Source organism: Lynx canadensis, chromosome A1 (assembly GCF_007474595.2).
Source record: "Lynx canadensis isolate LIC74 chromosome A1, mLynCan4.pri.v2, whole genome shotgun sequence".
Classification (NCBI taxonomy): Eukaryota; Metazoa; Chordata; class Mammalia; order Carnivora; family Felidae; genus Lynx; species Lynx canadensis.
The window spans coordinates 15556285-15579183 of record NC_044303.2 but is presented as its reverse complement, the minus strand read 5'-3'; the positions used below and the strand labels follow the sequence as shown (position 1 = coordinate 15579183).

At 36.0% G+C, this 22899-nt stretch overlaps 2 protein-coding genes across 20 annotated transcripts in view; one reads left to right on the top strand and one right to left on the bottom strand.

Annotated features, from left to right (window-relative positions):
- The window catches only part of SUPT20H (SPT20 homolog, SAGA complex component), a 43508-nt gene extending 28392 nt beyond the window's left edge, over positions 1 to 15116 (top strand). For 10 of the 19 annotated variants that reach the window (XM_030309177.1, XM_030309194.1, XM_030309229.1 and 7 more), the window contains 7 exons: positions 1454 to 1760; positions 2260 to 2414; positions 5010 to 5065; positions 7681 to 7800; positions 12187 to 12292; positions 13756 to 13859; positions 14619 to 15116. In XM_030309177.1, coding sequence (XP_030165037.1) covers positions 1454 to 1760; positions 2260 to 2414; positions 5010 to 5065; positions 7681 to 7800; positions 12187 to 12292; positions 13756 to 13859; positions 14619 to 14756 — 986 coding nt within the window. In that variant the 3' untranslated portion in view covers positions 14757 to 15116. The remainder of the gene's footprint in view (positions 1 to 1453; positions 1761 to 2259; positions 2415 to 5009; positions 5066 to 7680; positions 7801 to 12186; positions 12293 to 13755; positions 13860 to 14618) is intronic. The other 9 variants (XM_032594065.1, XM_032594068.1, XM_030309257.2 and 6 more) reach the window with 3 other exon arrangements.
- Positions 15048 to 22161, bottom strand: EXOSC8 (exosome component 8). Its single transcript, XM_030309324.1, has 11 exons — positions 22128 to 22161; positions 21010 to 21046; positions 20777 to 20840; positions 19728 to 19801; positions 18544 to 18589; positions 17727 to 17832; positions 17597 to 17642; positions 16797 to 16893; positions 16396 to 16516; positions 15830 to 15936; positions 15048 to 15253 (listed from the first exon to the last, which is right to left on the bottom strand). Exons 1-11 carry the CDS (start codon positions 22142 to 22144, stop codon positions 15138 to 15140), a joined length of 831 nt encoding a protein of 276 aa, XP_030165184.1. The 5' UTR covers positions 22145 to 22161; the 3' UTR covers positions 15048 to 15137.
- Between the last annotated feature and the right edge of the window lie 738 nt (positions 22162 to 22899).

The window sequence follows — 22899 nt, the reverse complement described above, 5'->3', positions numbered from 1 at the left end:
AAAAATCTGTTAAATGTGGCAATAAGATTCCAAAATATTTTTTATTCCAGTGTACCCTAGGATCATGTTACATTTTATGTAAACTATGTAGCTGATATGGAAAAAAATGTCATAAGAGTTGTTGCTGCAGTCCTATCTTTGTATATGTAAAAAACCAACTAGTTCCAAGGTGGTGATAAAATAAACTGAAAACCGATTTTTCAAAAACACTCCTACACTCTTAAAAATTGTAATCAGTTACTAAAATGTGGTAATGATCATAAAGCATTATTCTGAAAATATTAAAATGTAATTTTTACTACTGAATACTTTTTTTTTTAACATCAAGAATTATGCAAGAATTCTAGCATTCAGTTGGGAGAATTTCTTCATATTAGAGATTTCTGAGATATTTAGGTACCAATTTGCAAAAAAGCATTCCAGTTTTTTAGATTTTTTTGTAGATAACTAAAGTGTGCTGAAAGTTTTAATACACTGCACAGTGATAGGGTAGTCTTTGCCTTAGATATAAACATCTTCATCTTGATAGCTCAAAAGGTGTAATTTTTCTGCCTTCTTGTTTTGCACAAAGAAAAATTTATAAATTTCCTGGAAGTCTTATTCACACTTCTTATGTTGTGGGTATGGATTATGTTAATCTACTGCACACAGTTGTTACTTTAAGTAAGGGTTGAGTGACAGCTTCTGGACATTCACATTTCTTTCCTTTCTTTCTGCAGGACATGAAAGCTAAAAAAGAAAACACCTCAAGAGCTTTTGGTTTTATTTTTTTGGTTTTTGTTTTTTGTTTTTGTTTTTTTTTAAAAAGTTGATAAACTGTGCATACTTCATTCACAACAGATTTTCTATACATTCTTACATTTAAACAGAAGTACACAGTTACTGTTAAAGATGCAGTATTATCTATCAAATATTTGCTTTTATAACTGTGTTTTGTAAATTTGTTTGTCAGGATAAACTTGATGTGTTAGGAATTAAACATGTATATTTAGGTGCCAAATATGATTGTTAACCATATGTAATTTATTAAATATGTTCAGAGTTTATCTCAGACTGTTACAGAAAATAAGCAATATTTTTAAAATGAAGTTCTAAATTAGTGAAATCGTAAATAACAAAAAATAATTTGAATTCCTCTTAAACTTTTTAGGCCAAAGGTAGCATGTAGGAAATTAACTTTCAAATGGGTATTGTGGTAGAATACAAATGTATATTTTTACTGTTACTGTAATAGCATCTTTGATGGAATTGCTAGGTGATATACTGCATCCTTAATTGTAATTGAGTGTAGCAACACTCATGTATCATGTGTAGAAATTAACACTTGCAGTTAACTGCTTAAAAAAAAACTGGAACAAATTGTCAGTGCTAAGTAAGATTCCATTAACCTTATTTTAAAAAAGGACTGGCCATTTATAACAAACTAGCAATTTTTATTTTTCTCAATGAGCAGGATCTGGAACTCCTAAGCCATCTACTCCTACACCAACCCCTTCATCGACCCCACACCCTCCTGATGCTCAGAGCTCAACTCCTATTACCCCTTCAGCCACCCCTACTCCCCAAGATTCAGGCTTCACCCCTCAGCCCACTTTGTTAACTCAGTTTGCTCAGCAGCAAAGGTCTCTGAGCCAGGCAATGCCTGTAACGACCATTCCTCTTTCCACCATGGTAACATCCATAACTACAGGAACCACGGCCACCCAGGTCATGGCAAACTCTGCTGGACTTAACTTCATCAATGTAGTGGGCTCTGTTTGGTAAGTTTGCACTGATGCTCTGAATTTTTTTTTTAAAGATACTGTCACTGATCTAAATAAATTCTTGTGAAATTAATAGCAAATTGCATATATCTGTAACTGAAAAACAGTTTAGATTTGAGTAGAAGCTATCTCAACAAGAATGTTTTTATTTTAGGTAATGCATGTATTAGTGCACTAACACGATACTACTTCGTATTGACCGCAGCATAGATTATCCTGTTTATTCTCAGTGTTACCACCTTTTAATCCCTTAATTAATGTTTTACTCTTCCAAATTATATCTTAAACCTTGGTAAATATACGGTGCTTAGTTTTTAGATAATCTTACTGTCACTGTCTACCATAAAAATGAAACTGAGCCCCAAAGCTGATGTTTAAGACCAGAAGTAGCTACTTGTGTTTGTTTAGTAGTTTGTTTTTTAATCCAAAGAATTACTGTGTAGTTGAGTTTTTCTTTTGTAGTGCAAGTTTAATGCTTTGTCTTATTCTCCCACAGTGGAGCCCAGGCTTTGATGAGTGGTTCAAACCCTATGCTGGGCTGTAACACTGGTGCCATAACTCCTGCAGGAATAAACCTGAGTGGCCTTCTACCCTCAGGAGGTCTGCTACCAAATGCATTGCCCGGTGCAATGCAGGCAGCCTCTCAAGCAGGTCAGAATATTGGAAATAATAACCTCTAAAAAAATTAAAGTATATGCTAATATAAAAATGTCATTATAAGCATATTGTATACACTTAATGTGCTTATTTCTTGAAGCATTATGTCGCAGATATTTCATTTTAAAAGCCCTTGAAGTTCTGATATTTGAATTAAAAACCATTTAACAATTCTGTGAAAAACATGGTAAGTTTCTACAAACTCGATCTGCCTTCCAAACATAATAAATTAACCGGTTGCCTTATTGTCAGTGTAGTCCTATTCCAGGTAAAAGAAATACATTTTGCAAACTAGGTTGCGTGAGAAAGGCAACAGGGAATGGCAATAAAAAGCCCAGCTTCTGGAGCCAGACTGCCTGAGTTTGAATTGCAGTTGTGCAATTTACTAACAGTGTAATCATGGGAAAGTCACCTCACTTTCCTTCTTAATAAAATGGGGAATAATTATTAATGCCTTGCCTCAGACTTGTGAAGATTAAATGAGTCGATACAGATGATGGACTTAAACTGCCTGAAACACATAAGCATTCAAAAATATTTTTTGTCCTCATCATACTTAGTAATAGTTTTATTTCAGCAGTAGTTATTGCTATTAAATGTCCTGGGAAACAGTTGTAACGACTTACAGTATTTTTTTTTAATTTTGAAATTATTTAATTTTGAGAGGGAGAGAACGTGCAGGGGTGCAAGTTGGGGAGGGGTGAGGGGAGAAGGGGTGGGCAGTATCCAAAGGTGGCTCTGCGCTGACAGCAGTGAGCCCGAGGCGGGGCTCAAACTCATGAACCATGAGATCATGACCTGAGCCAAAGTAGGACGCTCACCTGAGCCACCCAGGTGTCCCAAGTACTAATTTTTAGTGCTGTTTAAAAGAACATGTTGTAGTATCTTGGAACAATCCAGTTTCTTACTACTGACAAAAAATTTAGCAGGAAAAACAAACTTAAGAAAATTTTATTCTGAGTTGAGAAGTCAAACCCAAAGAATATAAACAAGGTGACACATACTGCTCTGATTTCCTAATTCTAGCTGGTGATTTCATTTTAATGTTCATAAATGTTTCTTTAGTGGCAGAAGCCCTGGAAATGGAATCAAATGTTGAAATTAGGACGTTTATATTTACATATACTTCTACCAATTAGTTACACTTGGCTCCAGATGTTAACCATGGGGCCTGAAGTCACTTGTCTCCCTCAGTTTCATTGCTCTAAAATGGGAGTAAAAATATCTAACTTCAGATGGTACTTAAGAGAAATTAATGAAGTGATCTGAAAGTGCCTTTGGTAAGCTATAAGCATTATACAGAGGTGATCCATTTTTAAAAGAAGTTATGTCCTATCTTTTCATGAGAATCTATAGTATATCAATACTGTAATATTTTAGAGTGATTATGCACCTTCATTTTCTTATACAAGGCTTTGATACTATTGCCTGTGAATGTCCTGCCTCATGTCTTTTTTTAATGCAATTGTCTGCTTTAGAGGACTAGATACATTTTAATGAGTGTTCAATTTGGTATATTTTGTTAGCAGAATGTACACATAACTTTGAGAGCATATGTGGCCCACAAAGCCTACTGAAAAAGTTTGCCAATCCCTGCTTTATAATCTGCTCTGTGTTGCCTCACAGATTTTTGAGAATAAATTCAGAATAGCAGAACATTGTTTCCTGACTTTCAGTTTTGAGCCTTATACACAAAATTCAGTGTTCTTTAACCTTATTAATATTACCATTTATACTTGAAAAAAAATAGCATTTGGGTTCTCAAAGATAGGATTATTACTGTATATACGATACTTAGCATGAAAGAATTTAAATATATGTCAATACCTGAAATGTTTTTCTATAACAGTGATAGTTTTATTACGCAATAGTTACTACTTTCTCCAGTCAAAAGTCAAAACAGTAATAAGGAAGTTATCATTTGTGAAACGATAGACTACAGAAATGCCTCGCTTTATTGCATTTTGCAGATACTGCATTTTCTTTTACAAATTGAAGGTTTGTGGCAACCCTGCATTAAGCAAAGGTGTTGATGCCATTTTTCCAACAGCATTTGTTCATTTCATACCTCTTGGTCACATTTTGGTAATTCTTGAAATATTTCAAGTCTTTTCATTATTAATTGCATTTGTTACAGTCATCTGCCATCAATATGACTCATTGAAAGCTCGGCTGATATATTTTTCGCAAAATATTTTAAGGTTTGCACCTTGTGTTTTTAGACACAATGCTGTTGCCCACTTAATAGACTATAATATCAACATAACTTATATTCACTGGGAAATCAGAAAATTCATTTAACTTGATCTAATGCAGTATTTGCTATTGCAGGTTTGCTTCCAGACTACTGCAGTGGTCTGAAATTGAACCCCCAATATCTCAGAGTTATGCCTATAAAATGTACATGTGGTGCTCCATAGTGATGAATTTTTTTGTTGTTTTCTAACATATTTTGAAACTATAGAAAAAATAACCACATCTATGCAGAAAGTACTTAAAATGTTATATTCCTATACACTAACATATAAAATATTTTGAAGTGTAATAAAATTTTAATTCCCTGTTCTAACCATGAGTTTCATTTAACAGGTGTTCCATTTGGTTTAAAAAATACTTCAAATCTCAGGCCCTTAAATCTACTCCAGGTAAATGTGAAACACTTTTTGATTGAAGCTTGTATACTTTATATCTTTTTTAATGATGTATGTCTGATCATATGAGCATTTGAAATTTTGAAGTCCGTTTGAAATCTTCTAAGGGTGTGGTTAATTGTTGCTCTTTTTGTATGATCACATGGAAAGTGTGTAAGGAGAAAGAATCTGTATCCTGTATACCCTGCTCACTGGTTCCAGCACCCTGCCTAGTCAACTACCAAGGACTACACTTGCCTACAATAGCAGTAATCAATATACTTAGAAAATAATTCCTCTCTCAACAGACATTTTATGTGTACATTGTATGTATGACTGTTTGAAGAGAGATTTTAAAATAGCTATTTGTTCTTTCCTAAGTAGAATATGATTGTTTAGCACAGTGCCAGGCACTTAATAGTCATTCAATAAATATGTGTCAGATTAGTTTGTGTCTAATGATGAGGCATTACTTACATGTTGTCAGTGTCAACATATAGATATTGAAAGTGGAGAATTTAGTACACGTTGTGAACTTAGAATATTCTGGGTGTTACGCTAAGTACTTGAAGGATGAAGTCCAATATAAAGCTACCAGGTTGGAAAATCAATAGGATTATCTACAGAGAATTTTAGATTTAGATTCTAAATGTCTGGACACAAAATGGCAGAGTTTTGGATTATTGGGAAATAAGAGAACCAGACAAATCAACCCAACCTGGTATTCAGGAATAAGAAACAAATCAGGAAATGTATTTTAAGCCAAAACTTAAAAAAATATTTCTTACACAAGATGCAGACAGTGTATTTACAGAATGTAATCACATTGGTTTATTTAGCCAGCTTTCCTGCCTGCATATTCCTTAATAGCACTAATAATAAGGAACAAGGCCACTTTATACGTTAATTATGTTTTGCTACATTTATTACCTGACATAGGAAGGAACAGTTGGCTTAGGCTATGTTCAAATTTCCAAATTTGTCTAACGATGAGCTCTACTGGGTTTAGAGATTTTGACTTACACTTTTTTTTTTTTTTGACTATGCAGATCTAACAGTTCTATAGTTGGATATTTATTTGCTCAGACTTTCTCATAAGGACTTCAGTGTGCTTACACAGTAGTGTCCCCCATTATCCACAGGAGATAATGTTTCAAGACCCCCAGTAGATCCCTAAAACATGGATAGTACCAAAACCCTGTATATATTGTTTTTTCTAATACATCGTACTGTTAACCTTAAAGATAAAACTGTCAGGTATTTTACCAACAAAATGGGTTTATTTGGGAATAACAGAAAATTGCTATTTGGGCCAAGCAAGCTATGACAAAACCATAGGCAAGTTCAACAGATGAAGGAGAGGAATGTTATTTTATGATGGAGGAGGAAGTTGGAAAGGGTTGTTTTGAATGAAGTCCAAATGAGAAAAGTTCAGGGTAATGACAGCTTCTCATTGGATGAGTTTCAGGGTGGTTGATTTCTTGTAGGAGATGTAGTATGCATCCCAGTAACTGTCACTGATAATTCTTTCCTGTTGAGGATTCTTTTGTTGGGGTCTTATAATTGACAATCTTCCTATAAATGACATTGAGCCTCCTAACTCTAGTTAGGCTTCCCTTTATTTTAACAGTTCCTACAATGAAGTTTAATTTATGAATTAGACACAGTAAGAGATTAACAGTAACTAATAGAACAGTTACAATAGTACAGCGTACTATTAGTTATGTAAATATGGTTCCTCTCTCAAAATATTTTATTGTACTGTACTCACCCTTCTTGTGATGTGAGATGATAAAATGCCTATGTGATGAGATGAAGGGAGGCGAATGACGTAGGCATTGTGACATAGCATTAGGCCACTTTTGACCTGACCATATCAGGAGGCTCATCGGCTTGTGGACTACAGTTGACTGTAGTAACTAAAACCGGGGAAAGCAAAACCATGCATAAACGGGGACTACTATAACTTAAACCCCTATAGAATAAATGGAAAAACCATTTGTTTCCTGATGCATTTGGAAACCATAGTTTTAATTTTTAACATGGAGTTTTCTGGGTGCTTTAACAAGTGCATTGGGGTGTTTGGTTTGGTTTGTTTTTTGGAGTATTTTAGATAATGTAATGACAGCAGCGAGTAGTACCTCCAAACTAAAAATATGGGTATCTAATGCACTTCCTTTGCAGCTTTGAAATTCCTTACTGTGTTACATAAGAATCCATGCATGCTGGGTTTTCATAAAGCTAGAACAAATTAAAGAAGTTTTCTTAATGTGTGTCTCGATCATCACTAGTTTCCTTTATACTTTGTAGTCATTTGATGCTGTTTTATATTGATGTGTAAGAAGAGTTCAATGTATATTTGGATAGCTAACTATTAACCTGAAGCAGATAAATACATGTTTGAGATTACTTACATATTTGAGAGCCCAAAGCCGTAGCACTTAGAAATTGTTTTTAGATTTTCTTTAAAGGCAGGGATATTGGTTTGGTTTGGTTTGGTCTGGTTTTTGTTCACCTGTTTTCTTCAATCCAGAGAAAAATGCCTGATACACAGTGAATGTTCCAAAAGTATGTGTGGAATAAAGAAATTTAAATAATATGAAATCAGCTAATTAGTTCTTCTTTAATAGCTTCCAGGTGGTTCACTCATTTTTAACACTCTGCAGCAGCAGCAACAGCAGCTTTCTCAGTTTACGCCACAGCAGCCTCAGCAGCCCACCACTTCCAGTCCTCAGCAGCCAGGAGAGCAGGTATGTACTTCCTAGCCCTCCATTGGCTTTGTCTTACAGAACTGCCAACTTTTTTTTTTTTTTTTTTTTTTTGGTATATTTCAGGCATATTTGATGTGCTTTTAGTTTGTTCAAACAAACAGTTCTTATTCTGCTTTTCTTTATTAGCAGTACTAGTGATGAGTTACTGGGTGCCTATTTCAAATCCTCTTTCTGCTCCTATTGCCCATGCACTTTTGCCAGTCATCAATCTTCTGTGTACAGTATTTTTTGTCTCTGTTGGAATAGAGATGTCCCTATTGTTATGAAGCTTAGGGCAGAGGGAAGAGACACACAAATAAATATTTATATGTTGTTAAACAGAATGAGATTGAATAATAGCTGCAGTAAGTTAAATTAGGAGAAACTACATGTTTTTCTGAACCTTTGCTGTACTTTGGAATGATCTGGGAACTAAAAATACTGATTTTTGGGTCCTACCGCCCCAGAGTTTTCTCTTAGTGCACAAAGATTCCCCAGTCAAGTCTTGGTTGGGTAAAAAGCTCATCCTCTAATAGACTCTCAGGAAGGGCACATTCAAAACAATTTTTCTTTATTCTTTAACTCATGAAGGATTACTTGGCTGGATAGAAAAATTGATTTGCATTTGTTTTTTAATTGTGATAAAATACACGTAATACATAATTTGCTGTTTTCAGTCATTTTAAATGCACATCTTAAGTAGTGTTAAGTATACTTATATTGTCACGCACCAGTCTCCAGAGCATTTTCATCTTGCAAAACTGAACCTCTGTGTCCATTAGACAATAATTCCCTAATTCCCTTCCCGAGTCCTGACAACTACTTTCTGTTTCTCCGTGTTTGACTGCTGTAGACAGTATTTGTCTTTCGGTGACTGGCTTATTTCACTACTGTCATGTCCTCCAGGTTCATCCATGTTTTAGTGTGTCAGAATTTCTGTACTTTTTAAGGCTGAATAATATTCCATTGTGGAATTCCATTGTGGATATTCCATAGATCTCGAGATATCTGTACACACCCACACACACATTTTGTTTCTTCCATCTGTCAGTGGACACATGAATTGCTTCCATCATTTGGCGGTGATAAATACTGCTGTGAACATGGGTGTACAAATAGCTCTTCAAGTCCCTGCTTTCAGTTCTTGTGGATAATCCCCAGGAGTAGGATTTTTAATTTTTGAGGGACCTGCACACTGTTTTCCATAAGGCTATACGATTTTATATTCTCCACATCAGTGCACAAAGTTTGTTTCTCCACATTCTAACAGGTTTCAACACTTGTTATTTTCTGGGCTTTTTTAAAATAGTAGCCATCCTAATAGATGTGAGGTAATCTCTCCTTGTGGTTTGTGTTTCCCTAATGATTAGTGCTGTTGAACATCTTTTCATGTATTGCTCTCATCATTTATATATCTTCTTTGGAGAAATGTTTACTCAGCTCCTTTCACCCATTTTTTAAATCAGATTTTTTGGGGGTTTTGTTGTTCGTGAGTTACAGAAATTCTTATTAATCCTTTATCAAGTATATAATCTGCACATACTTTCTTCTACTCCATGGGTCGCTTTTTCACTCTTTTGATTGTCTTTTGATGCCCAGAAGTGTTTAATTTTGATGTAGTCCCCACTTACCTATTTTTACTTTTGCTGCTTGTGCTTTTGGTATGTCATATTGAAATCTTTGCCAGATCAAGTATTGTGAAGCTTTTAAGTTTTCTTCTGAGAGTTCTATAGTTTTAATTTGTTGAAAATGCTGCCCACTGTTCACTTGCTTTGTAGGTTTTTGGAAAGTCTGGCACTAGTTACAATTACCTTGCTGTTTGTTGTAAGTTAACTGCAGAATATTGCCTAGAAACCCTGAAAATTTGTTTTTATGTTTAAAGTCTGAAACTGTCAGAATTTATCTTTCCATCCTTTCCTATGGGCCCTTTTAATGTGTATCTTCAGGTCTTTATTTCTGGAATAATTTCCTGCATTGTAGTTTTAATTTGCTCCTTTTTTTCCTAGTTTCTTAAGGTAGGAGCTTAGATTATTGAGTTGCAGCCTTTCTTTTCTAAAATAAACAGTGTTATAAATTTCTTTCCCCAGTAGTGTTTGAGCTGCTTTCCAGAAATTTTGATGTATGTGCTTTCATTTTCATTCATCAGAGAGTATTCTCTAACGTCCCTCATGAATTCTTTGTTAAGTCCATGGGTTGTTTAGATGCGTGCAATTTGATTTCCACATATTTGAGAATTTTCCAGATAACTTTCTGTAATTGCTTCCTATTTTAATTCCATTGTGTTGCAAAAACATGTATTTTTCAGTTCTCTCAAGTTTTTTGAGTTTTTCTTGATGATCTTGTGGTTTTTGTCTTACAGTTCTGTTTAACACTGTAGGGTGTTTTTAGGAGAAGTTGTGCTAGTTGGGTGGAGGTTTTGGGGAGTTATATTTGGGGAGTTTTCCTTTGTTTTAGGATAGATTTGTTACAGAAGTAATGTAATCTGTTTTTCTTATTCCTATTCATTTCATGAGCAGAGTTCCAAGTTCAAGAGGGTCCTCTTCTGTCAGTTCTGTGCTCTTCTGTGCAGTATCTAGGGAAGTCCCTTGAAGATAAATGTCCTACAACGTTTTTGAAATGTTTGAATTAATGTTGTTTACTAAAATGTTATTTCAAACACTATTTTAGGTGGTACCAAAGTCTTTCAGAACAAAAGTTTTTAGTTTTGGTGATGTCTGAGTTATCAGTTTATTTCTTTTATAGACTATGCTTTATGTATTATGTCTAGGAATGCCTCACCCCACCCTAGACCCCAAAGATTTTCTCCTGTGTTGTCTTCTAACACCTTTATAACTTTTCATTTAAATCTGTGATCCGTTTCCAGTCAATTTTTGTGTCAGGTATAAGACTTAGGTCCACATTGGTGGGGGGCAAAGAGGGAACATTGTCCAATTTCTACAGCACTGTTTGTTGAAAACGCCATCTTCATAGGTTTAATTACTTTTGCACCTTTGTAAAGATGTATTTGCATGGCTCTTTGTGTTCTCTATTCTTTTCCACTTATCTATGTTTCCGTCCCTGTGCTGGTACCACACTGTCTTGATCTGTGTAAGCTATATGGGAAATCTTAAAATCAGGCAAAGGTTTTCCTCCTATTTTGTTTTTCAAAATTGCTTAGCTATTCCAGATCTTTTGCCTTTACGTACAAATTTTATTTAAAAAAAAAAAATTTTTTTTAACGTTTATTTATTTTTGAGACAGAGAGAGACAGAGCATGAACGGGGGAGGGTCAGAGAGAGAGGGAGACACAGAATCTGAAACAGGCTCCAGGCTCTGAGCGCAGGGCTCGAACTCATGGACCGCGAGATCATGACCTGAGCCGAAGTCAGACGCTTAACCGACTGAGCCACCCAGACGCCCCTACGTACAAATTTTAGAATCATCCTGTCTATAGATAAGGGGCGGGGTGGCAGGGGAGGAAAAATGGGATTTTTAAAGAAATTGAATTTAAACCCATACGTCAGTTTGAGAGTGACTTTACCATCTTTACTGTGTGAATTTTCTAGTCCATGAACACGGAACTGTCTCTACCTAAGCCAAAATCAGCTACCTTTGAGCATATAAGTCCTATATATGTTTTGCAGATTTATACAAAAGTGGGTTTTTGTTTTTCTTTTTTTGAGTTGTAAATGATAGGTACTTCTTTAAATTTCAGGTTTCCACATGTTCACTAATAGTATATAAAATTTATTTTTGTATGTTGATCTTATATTCTGAAATCTTACTGAACTAACTCATTTATTAGTTTTAGGAGCTTTTTTGTAGATTCTTTATGATTTTCCTTTTAGATAGTCATTCCATTTGCAAATAAAGACAGTTTTCTTTTTTTGTCTCTTTATTTCCTTTTTTCATTGTGATCATTAGAAATTCTGGTACTTAAAAAAAAAGGAAAGAAAGAAATTCTAGAACTACATTGCAAAGAGTTTTAAGCTTTAAAAAATAGTTTTGATGAAGCTTTATAGAAAGCTTAGGAATTATTAATACAGCATCAAACAAACCAATAAAGAATCAATTCTGGGAAATTAGGTTGTTTAATTTTTTTTTTTTTTTTGCTTTCAAAATATGACGACATACTGGAGTGCCAGTAGTAAGACAGCATGTGACTCTTGATCTTTGGGTCATGATGTCATGCCCCATATTGGGCATAGAGCTTATTTGAAAATTAAAAAGAAATAGCACATCTTTATTCTTGCTAATTCTAAATATGTTTGAAATATTTTTTTATGTTATTCTTTTTACAAGATGTAGTCTTAATGTTGGTATTTTTCCTCATACAAGAAAAAAAATTTTTCACTGATTCAAATTGTTTTTCTTTCTGTACAAGTCATGTATCATTTTTTAATTCAGGGTTCTGAACAAGGTTCTACCAGTCAAGAACAGGCCTTATCCGCTCAGCACGCTGCTGTTATTAACCTTGCTGGAGTAGGAAGTTTCATGCAGTCACAGGCAGCTGGTTGGTATCTTCATACCTTCATATGTTGAATTTACTAAAAATAACTGATCACTTAGGGATCTCACTCAGTATTTTAATTTTCCTTCTGTTACAAGCAGTGACTGGGGAAAAAATATATTCTATTTAATGCATGAACTATTAAGTCAATTGATAGCCGTCTGAGTTTTTTTTAATTTGACAGTTGATTAAAAGTATTTTTACCAACATACATTAACAGCAGTTGTGTTTTACTCACATTACAGTTTGTTAGCAGAATTTTATACAGTTACCCAACTTACTAGGAAGCTACCAAAGCTATTAAGTCTTCAGTTCTTCTGAGTTATTATTGAGACTGCATTTTTCTCGATTGCATAATCTTTTGAATCACTTTGGTAGCTTGCAATTGCGTGAATTAAGACTTAATGGTCAGAAATAACTTTATAAGCCACTTTTACCATCAGTTAAAAAAAAAAAAGTTGAGATTATCCTAAATAACTGTTCACCACTTCTGGCAATAAATGGTGAACCAAAGATTTACCTCTAATGAAAATATCTTGTCACTTAAAGACAGTAATTATAACTTTGCATTTAATTAAAATCATGAAGCCACATGTGTAAGTAACCTATGATAGAGTTTGAGTATTGAGTAAATGAACATACCATCAACATTTCGAAATGTCACTGGGCTCACTGTCCTATCTATATACAAACTCCCAGTGTCTGAATTTAGAGTAAGCAAGGTCTTACATAATGTCTTATTTACAGCTGGTGAATTTCCAGATGGAAATTTGTGACCATAAACCTTTTAGCACCAAAGTTATAAATTTCCTAAAATGGCTGTCGTATACATTATTGGAAAGAATCTAGGCTGAAAAATCATGGGAATGTTTGTAGCGTTAGCTCTGCCAATGATTACTTTTGATTACATTTTGGCCTGGAATTGCATCTGTACATTGAGAGGGTTGAACTGATTACTCTGGCCCCACTCAGCTTGGAAAGAAATGGAATAATGAATGCAGTCTCAGTTAATCACCATTGTTAGTAGTGTAGTCTAAACTCATTGCAGCATCTTTTGTTTAAAGCACTGGTCCACCAGTTTCATCAGACTAGTAGATTGGACTTCTCCCACCCCTTTTCCTACTTCACTGACTATATTTTAAAGTACATACTGTATTTTACATTTTGCAAGAAAGCCTTCTCAACAAAATAGCACTAATACAAATTTCATTGAAATTTAAGAGGGATACAGTGCTTTGTCACGTGGGCACTCCCTTCCCTTTCATATCCAGGAGATTTTATAATCAGTGGTACCCTCAACTAACAGGAGACTATACTAAATTTATTCTGAAATGTCTGTGATTTGATACTTAAGATTAATCATACTGATAACTTTTCTATTATTTCATTTTCTGTGTTGTCCTTTTCTAACCCTGGTAGCCTTCAAACTTTTTGACTGGCCTGCTTTCCCCTTCTCCTCTCTGTAGTGTTGTCTCAGCTTGGCTCTGCCGAGAACAGACCTGAGCAAAGCCTTCCTCAGCAGAGATTCCAGCTCTCCTCTGCCTTTCAACAGCAGCAGCAACAGATACAAGTAATCCAGCAACTTCACTCTGATTACATTTTTAAAGATACTCTGCTCCAAAAGTACCTTAACATACCTTTAGTTTTATTTTACTGTCTTTTAAGACTATAAGGTAGTAGATAAATAATTTAGCAAATTTTACTTGAAAGTCTGACATTTTAGCTAGTCAGCTTGGAGCACGGAACATAATTTGTACATTTAAGCCATATTCTTCCTAATTTAAAATCTCTCATGAAGTGCTGGTGGCACAATAACCTACATTTTGTAGTTTCCAGTAGATTTTGAAACAGACAGCTGTTAAGTGCCAAAGGTTAACTTTTTGATACTGTACTGCAGAAAAAGGCAAGTATACCAGTGTTCCTGTTAGTAAATGTCATACCTGTTTTAGGAAAATGTTATTCCAGGATTGTAGGAAGTCAGCGTATTATAGTTGATTCTCTGATATGCAGGGTGGTTTTATATTGCTATAAACTATCCTACAACAAAATAGTGTAACTGAAGTTGCTGAGTTACTACAATATAGACTGGCGGGGCAAAGTAACAGAAATATTTTTAAAGTTTACCAAGAACCATTTTTAAAGCCCTCAGCAGGCTTCTGTGCCACTGGTGCTGTTTGACTGTGCATTGTCTCAGTGTGGTATAGTCCCTTTTCGTTATCTTGGTGCTTTCTCCCTTTCAGTTTTGTTGTTTTCATCTCTCAGGAAAAGCACCTTTCCATACCTGCCTACATTTAACGTAACTTGACTTTTTTCTCCCTCCCTTCTGCAGCAGTTGCGATTCTTGCAGCATCAAATGGCTATGGCAGCAGCAGCAGCACAAACAGCTCAGCTACATCGTCATCGGCATACAGGCAGCCAGTCAAAAAGTAAAATGAAGAGAGGCACGCCAACCACTCCAAAATTCTGAGTCTTGCTTTTTTTTCTTTTTTAAAACCATTAAGAGCATTGAATCAAAAGGATTCTGAGTTTCTACTTCATTTTTTGGTTTTGTTTTTTTTTAACGTCAGTATTTTACATTGCTAGATGTACAAACTTTATACAGAAGCACAACCCTAGCATTTTTAAGTAAAAACAGGGAGATGGTTTAATGAACCATTAGGGTTGGTTTGCCTAAGTTACTGCTTTTTCAAAATGGTTTCACTGTACATAATACATGTGGAAGTGACCTAAGAAATACTAGAAACATCTTTCAGAAGAATGTAGTTTGATATTTATTTAGTATAAAAGGTTTGTGCACAGTGTAACAAATACAGTTTTTACAAATCCGTTTTGAAAATGTGGTGGTGGTTTATTTGGGTTTCATACTCTTAATTACTTCATCCATTAGCTTTTTTACTTCTTTGTGTCTGGTAACTGCTCGGCTCATACAGTCCTGAAGTTTAGCTCCAGTCAGCCCACTTCCACCTGAAAAATTGTTGTGCCAACACTTTTAAGATGTTTTACTTATAAAAAATCAATATCATGTTATAAAACAAAAAATTCAATAATGCAAGCCAGTGAGACTGTCTCAAGATTTGAGGTTTTGTTTTAACAAGACCTGCAAATGATTCTGATGCATACCTTAAGAACCATGGTAGACATATATATAGAAATGTAAGGAATTTGAGATAACCAAGAAACCACAGAAACTTGTATTAGCAAACAACAAAACATTCCATTTGGCCCTCTCTAATACAAAGAAGCTCACATTGAGTTTTTACTTTACATGTTAAAGGACTGAATGGGGGGGCGTGGAGCACCTGGGTGACTCAGTTGGTTAAGCATCCTTAACCAACTTCAGTTCAGGTCATGATCTCATGGTTCATGAGTTTGAGCCCCGCCCCACATTGGGGCTCTGTGCTGACGACAGCTCAGAGCCTGGAGCCTGCTTCGGATTCTGTGTTTCCCTCTCTCTCTACCCCTCCTCCACTTGCACTCTGTCTCTCAAAAATAAACATAAAAAAAAAAAAAAAATTAAAGGACTGAATGGAAGGAACATACCTGGTTTGTGAAGACAACATAGTTTGCCTTCCTCATCCATTACTACTGTTAAGGTTCCTGTTGCTAGATGTTCCTCCTCTCCAGTAGGGTCAACTATGAGCAGAGTGCTATTTAAAAAAAAAAAAAAGTATAAATTATCAATCCACGGAACAAATTTCATTTGCAAAGAATAAAATCACTACTTGCCTTTTAGCTTAGGTATTAATGTCAAATACAAACACCAGAAAGAACTGTTAGGAAACCAGAAAAGTTAATAGCAACCTAATATTCTACTACTTGTTAGAATCTTTAATACCCATAGTAAATACAGAAGGTAGCCTAAGGTAAATCTGTGAAATAATTGAAGGTTAATTACACAGGAATAAGGAAATCAAGGAACAGGTAGGGAGAGCTGAAAGTGTAAGTGTTAGCTGATAATTCTGCAGGGACAACAGCTATAAATCTAGGTGTCCAAGGCAAACTAGGATGTATGGTCAGCTTAGGCACTTCCTGAAAAGTTAGAAAGCTGAGTAACAGTCCATAATTACCTTGAATACACAATATTTTTAGACATTTGATTAACTTACTCATCAAATACAGCAAAAGAAGTTGCAACTGGATGAGTTCTAATATTCAAATAACTTTTCTTCTTTAAATTAACTTCTGCTAAGGCAGTTTCTTCATTTATAGTAACTTCTGGTAGCTGTACTAGAAAAGGCAAATATGTGAAGTAAATCACTGTAGTTTAATAAATACAGCTTTCTATGCTTTGTTAATTCACTTTTCCCTCATTAAATTGTCTAGACATATTCTTTTTAAAAAAATTATCTTAGGATAATTAAGGTAAATTTAGTGGATATAAACATGGTTCTTAATTTAGAAACATCACTAAATTTTAACAAAAAACCTTTAAAAAGTTTATTGATAACGTTTAACAGAATATCCTGATATATAAAAAGGAATATTCCCTTTTATTAAAGTTGCTTACCATTTTTTAAAGCTGCTAACAAAGCAAATGTACAGGCATCCAAGATGTTCCCATCATAGTCCAGGCAAATGATATCACAGTACAGAACCCAAGAAAGCTAAAACAGAGTTTACAGAGTGTAAATTACAGCCTTCCGATGGTTAGAACATGGTATTTCAACTTAAAACCACACAGAACCCTTGGGTAGACCAGCATGATAACCTTCAAGGCTCAAAAACTTAAAAACTTTACGAAGTACACAACCAGTAACCAAACATAGTAGACAGGTCTGGTAAAAGCTGGCATTTAACTATCAAGCTGTCAGGTAACAACATCTACATTTCCATCAAGGGCTACAGAAACAAATTAGCAGATGAAGGAAATGCTTTTGAAAGTTCCAAATGAAACCCAAAATGTACTTTCCCACAAATACAAAAAGCCTCTACATCCTACTCATCTTAGTTCTAACTTTTAAACAGACTTAAAATTTATAGTGTAGATTTACCCTAAACACGTTGGCTGATCAGATGTTAATACTCTATATGGAATAAACAGTGGACTAATTATGTGTTAAAAGTTACCTCAGCTCAAAAAGTAGCTCGCAATCAGGTAATAAATAAAGTCGTTTTTTTTTTTTTTATAAACCACGTAGTTTATTTAGATGTTACAGAGTAAGCCTGATTTTTTTTTTTAAGCTGAATTCCAGCTTAAGACATTCATATCTGAGGCCACTGTGGTCTACTATTTTAATTCCCCTGTTCTCTTCCCACAAAAAACAATTCAGAATTAATAAAACCTCATAACTTCTTTATTCATCTTACCTTTCCTGGAGAAATGCATAAGTCCTCTTTCTGAATTATCTGTGAACTTGATTTAATAATAAAGTACAATAAATTAAAGGTCAACAATTATCTGAAAATGAATGACAGTCAAATGTTATAATGATCTTACTTTTCAATGACATCTGCAATGAACTGGCTAGCCACTTGGGCCTCTTCTCCAGGAGGTCCAGACCGAAATCTCGACGAACACAGAGGTGGTAGATCCACATTAGGAACTGAAAGAAACACTGCAGCTATGAACTAAACTTCACCTCTGGTTTATGGAAGTCTTAAAGACATTATTAATCAATCCACTGCAAAGGTGACAGTGGTCAAAGCTAGGATTGGCCAAGTGGAAAACACTGTAACACATCATTTCGTTTTTGGTCTAAGATTCTTAGGCTTAGATAAAATAAAATTTACATTTTCCAACTTTTTTTCTCACACAAATAATACCAAAAAAATACAAAGCATCTATTAAGGCCTCAATCATCCTAAATCCTTCAGAAAAATATATTTAACAAAATACTTCAATCTGTAACAGTATATAGCACTCTACCAGCTGCCTGCATTTTTAAAATGTTGGTTCCTACCATAAAAAACAGATGGTCGAAGGCAAGAAGAAAATTGCATAGTGGTATAAATGAATCTTTATGGAAACATAAACGTTTGTAATTGCAACTCTCCTAAGATTTTTATTTTCTTGGTTGACATCTGAATATATAAACAACTGATCATAGTTGAAAATTTTACAGAATTCTCTATCTTGCTATTAGGCTATCTTCTAAACAATACAGAAAACTTTTCAGCAATGTCTGCTTCATTTCTATGTATTTTTGAATCATAAATTTTCTTCAGCTCAACTACTAGGACTTAACATTAGCATTAAGATCAGAATTAAATGTGTTAGAGTATTTGTATTAAAATTACAAAACCATTTAACTTACCAACATATCCTTTATCAGGGGCATCTGTTGGTGGTGCTGCAAATTCCTATAGAAGCAAACACACTTCCTATGAAAGATGCTACTCAAATTGTGAAGACAGTTTAGCAATCACTTGGAGAACCCTTCAGCAAAGACCACCTTAGCTAGTTAACTACAAGATATTCTACTATGCTTTGGGAGTCATCAGGCTACATGGACACTGGAGCCAATCCTCACATTAGGTCTACAAGATAAAAAAGCAGGATGACATAGCTGCCTACACTCTAGTGCTACCAAAATTACCTGGGCTCAATAATAAATAATAATAATAATAATAATAAAATTACCTGGGCTCTTCATAAATACATATTGAGTTTCTGCACCACCCTCTTCCAATCATTTAGTAACCAAAAACTCAACAGTGCAGTATACTGGAAAAAGTACATGCTTTGGAGTCGAAGTTATATCTAAGCTCTAGTTATGATATGTTCCTGGACAAGTCACTGAACCTCATATAAATGATTGTTTATCACTTATGATTGTTCATGACTGTTCTCAAATGATTGTTCTCATGATTAAACTGGTAATTTTGTAATAAAGCACCTAATTTAAGGTGCCTGGAACACAACAGGTACTCAGTAAATAGTAGCTCTTACTCCCTCAAACTTTTCTTTTGAGCAATTTCAATTTGCACAGATTAAATGGCTAACAGGAGGTCACCAAAATCCCTTTCTCAACCAAATTCTTAAAAACTTAAAAGCAGTGAGGATTTAAAAAATTGTTTCATTTTAGAGGTGCCTGCATGGCTCAGTGGATTAAGCATCTGGCTCTTGATCTCAGCTCAGGTCGTGATCTCATGGTTCATGGGTTCAAGCCCCACATCAGGCTCTGTGCTCACAGCGGAGAGCCTGCTTGGGATTCTGTCTGTCCCTCTCTCTCTCTGCCCCTCCCCCACTCATTCTCTCTCTCCCTCTCTCTCAAAATAAATTTTAAAAAATAGTTTCATTTCAGTCCATCTGACAAATGTTCATAAAAGTCATTAGACTTTGAGTATTATCAAAGGTGAAAGCTCTTGGAAAATGAAAAATACTGAGAAACTGACAGCTGACTGCCTAATCAACAGAATTATCAGTGTAAATTACAATCTAACAAGTATATGAAGCTAATTTGGTAATTCAAATCTCAGTAAGATATATTAAACCTACCGCCTTAATTCCACAAATTACTGTAGTATTTCCCAGCTTCACTAAAGCAGAACCATCTGCAGTACTAATTGAACCTGGAAAGATAAGCAAAATGAAAGAGTTCACAGAAAGTTTTCATTTTCTACATATAATTTTTCTTGCTATGTATCTCAGTTTCTTATTAAAATGTATTCATACCTCAAGCCCTTTTTAAGTAATGTAACTATTTAAAATTACTGTTTTAGGTATTATTCACCTGTCCTTGAATTTGAGTTAACCATTTCGTTCAGTCACAGAACTGTTGTACAGATAAAAACCTCTTAACACAAAATAATAGGATTCCCTTAGATATAGAATTTGGCTGAAATACTGTTTAAATGGCTCTGACTAAAACTTAGGAATGTCAGGTTAAACTGGAAAATTCTGTGTTTGCAACAGAAAGTTTAGTAAGTATAAGACATACGAGAAAACCATGTCTTGTGGGGCACCTGGGTTGCTCAGTAGGTTAAGCATCAGATTCCTGGTCTCGGCTCTGGTCAATCTCCTCATGAGATGTTGAGCCCCACATCTGGCTCTGTGCTGACAGCGCCTGACAAGGCAGAGCCTGCTTGGGGTTCTCTCTCTCCCTCTCTCTCTGCCCCTCCTGACTCTCTCTCTCTCCGACATTAAAAAGAAGAGAAAAAAAAAAAAGAAAACAGGGCACCTGAGTGGCTCAGTCGGTTGAGCACTGGACTTCAGCTCAGGTCATGATCTCGTGGTTGGTGAGTTCAAGCCCCACACTGGGCTCTGTGCTGACAGCCTGGAGCCTGCTTGAGATTCTGAGTCTCCCTCTCCCTCCACCCCTCCCCTGCTCACACTCTGTCTCTCTCTCTGTCTCAAAAATAAACATTTTAACAAAGAAAGAAAACCATGTCTTGGAGATTTTGAAGGAAGGAAAACTTCAAATTTTAAAAAGATCAATTGAGACGATAGTTTAAAAAAAAAAACTTTACAAATAAAAATACTAGCATAAAAAAACAAGAAAAATACTGAAGCAACTTCATTCTATCTGAGAACTGAAAATACCTCACCTATGTTCACAGTTGTGGTTCTGAATTCACCAAGTTCTCTTCCATCTGGACGGCAGTTCTCTTTCTAAATAAACACATTTACATGAAAGGAGATTACATCTACATTTGTATTTTACACACACCAGGGAAAACACATTAAGCCTCATTAATTCATATAAGTCAATTTCCAAAGAGGCACCTGATACTGTTATCAAAAGATACAATACAACCTGTACAAAACCACCTTTACTCACCAGAAATCTCCTGTAATACTCCAGGGGTTCCACAGTTCTGAAACATGGAATCATATATCGAGGTAAGTTAATGAATTTTAACATAAATCCCGAAACTGGCAAAGATCTTAATGTGATCATGCAGCATAAGTCTCCCTAGTTTGTAACTAAGTTTCTTTCATGAATTCTGATGTTTACTTTGCCAGCTAGGACTCTTCTCGTAGCAATCACACTCAACTGCTGTCCTTAACTCTACCTTAAACAATCACAGGTTGGAGCCCAAAACCTTTGATCCAGTTGTTAAAATATTAGTAATGTCAGTTTCGCTCCGAAGCATAAGAAAAAAATATTCGCACTATCCTGTAACTGAAATTTAGCATGTTCTTCAATTATGACTAGGCAATAATGAAATGAATAATGAGTTATGCCTTCATTAAAATATTAGTGCCTGCAACTTTAACAACCACAGAGATTAAATGTTTTCGTTTTACTTTGGAGTTGTCGAAGGTTGTGTGCCAACTCGTTACTTTGAAATTCCAGTTGTTACTATACTCCCCACTAGATCTTGTTTAAGAAAGTTAATTTCGAAAAGCATATATTTATCACTCTATCAAGAACTCAGAGTTCATACAAATAGAAAGAAAACTGTGTCAACATAATTGTTTTCCTTTGGAATCGTCTCTATCTTATCCATTTAAAAACTTGACTCTGAGGACAACAATCTACAGGCTTCACCAGACTGGCACAAAAGAGGCTTAAGTAAAACCTTCCGAACAAGGCACAGTCTTTTAGAAATCAATCAGGGAGAGGGAGAATAGGGTGGTATGTGGTTCCGACACAACACTTTTTCAAAGATTTATGACGGTGTCTGGTGGGGCCGCGCGTCCACTACACAAGCGCTTGCAGCCGATACTGAACTCTGTACACAGTCCCTTCCATCTCCCCTCTCACTGCGGGAAAGCCCGCTTTCCCTTCACTACGACCACCTCCAGGTCCTTCCGCCCGTCGCCTGCTTCCGTTAGAAAAAGGAGTGGGAAAATGGCAGGGTGGCCTCCAGGTGAAAAAATCCCAGCGAAGGGTTAAAGGAAGCCTCCATCCGCCAGGGTACAAACACGCGCCCGCGGGCCGCCGACACTCACTTGAACCCGGCCGCCATCTTCCCGCCCGCGCGCGTGCGCCTGCGCAGAGCAACGCCGCGCCTCGCGACCGCTCGCCTACACCGCCTCCAAACTTTCGACAAGGACGCCTGCGCTCTCGTCCCGCTGCCTGAGACGCAGCCGGCTTGGCGCGGCGCGGGTGGTTCTCGGCCCACCTTGCTTCGACCTTCTCTGTCCCGGCAACGCCCCTAGGCTTCTTCTTTCCCTTGGACGCGTTTTGACGAATCTGCCATCAGAGAAGACGAGAGTGTATCTTTCTAGAAACAGTCTGGTAGTTCAAGAGTTTAAGAGAAAACCGACCCTACTGCCAGGAATTGAGTATTAAGAGTGGAGCATTATTCCAGAGTGTCTGTGTCCTTTTTCCGCCTCCGTCTTAGGCTGGGCCCTGGGCTTGCCCCCTCCCAAGCAAAGGGCTCCTGGCTCTAGTTACTGGAGAATTACATAAACTTTCTGTGCACTCACTATCCGCACCAGGTTATACTTTGAAGGTCCCGGGAGCAGGCTCCAAAGGAGTGGCTTGTGTTGCGGCTCAAAACCTCCCCCTCCCTCCTAGGTAGGGTTGCCGGACAGGGTACAAGACATCCGATTAAATTGGAATGTCAGATAAACAAAGAGAAAATGTTTTTCTTAAATATAATTTACTGTCAAATTGGCTAACGTACAGTGTGTATACCCCAAACAATACATGCTATTAGTTGTTACCAGGGGCTGTGGGGGAGCAAAGAATGTTTTATAAATAGATGGCGGTGATGGA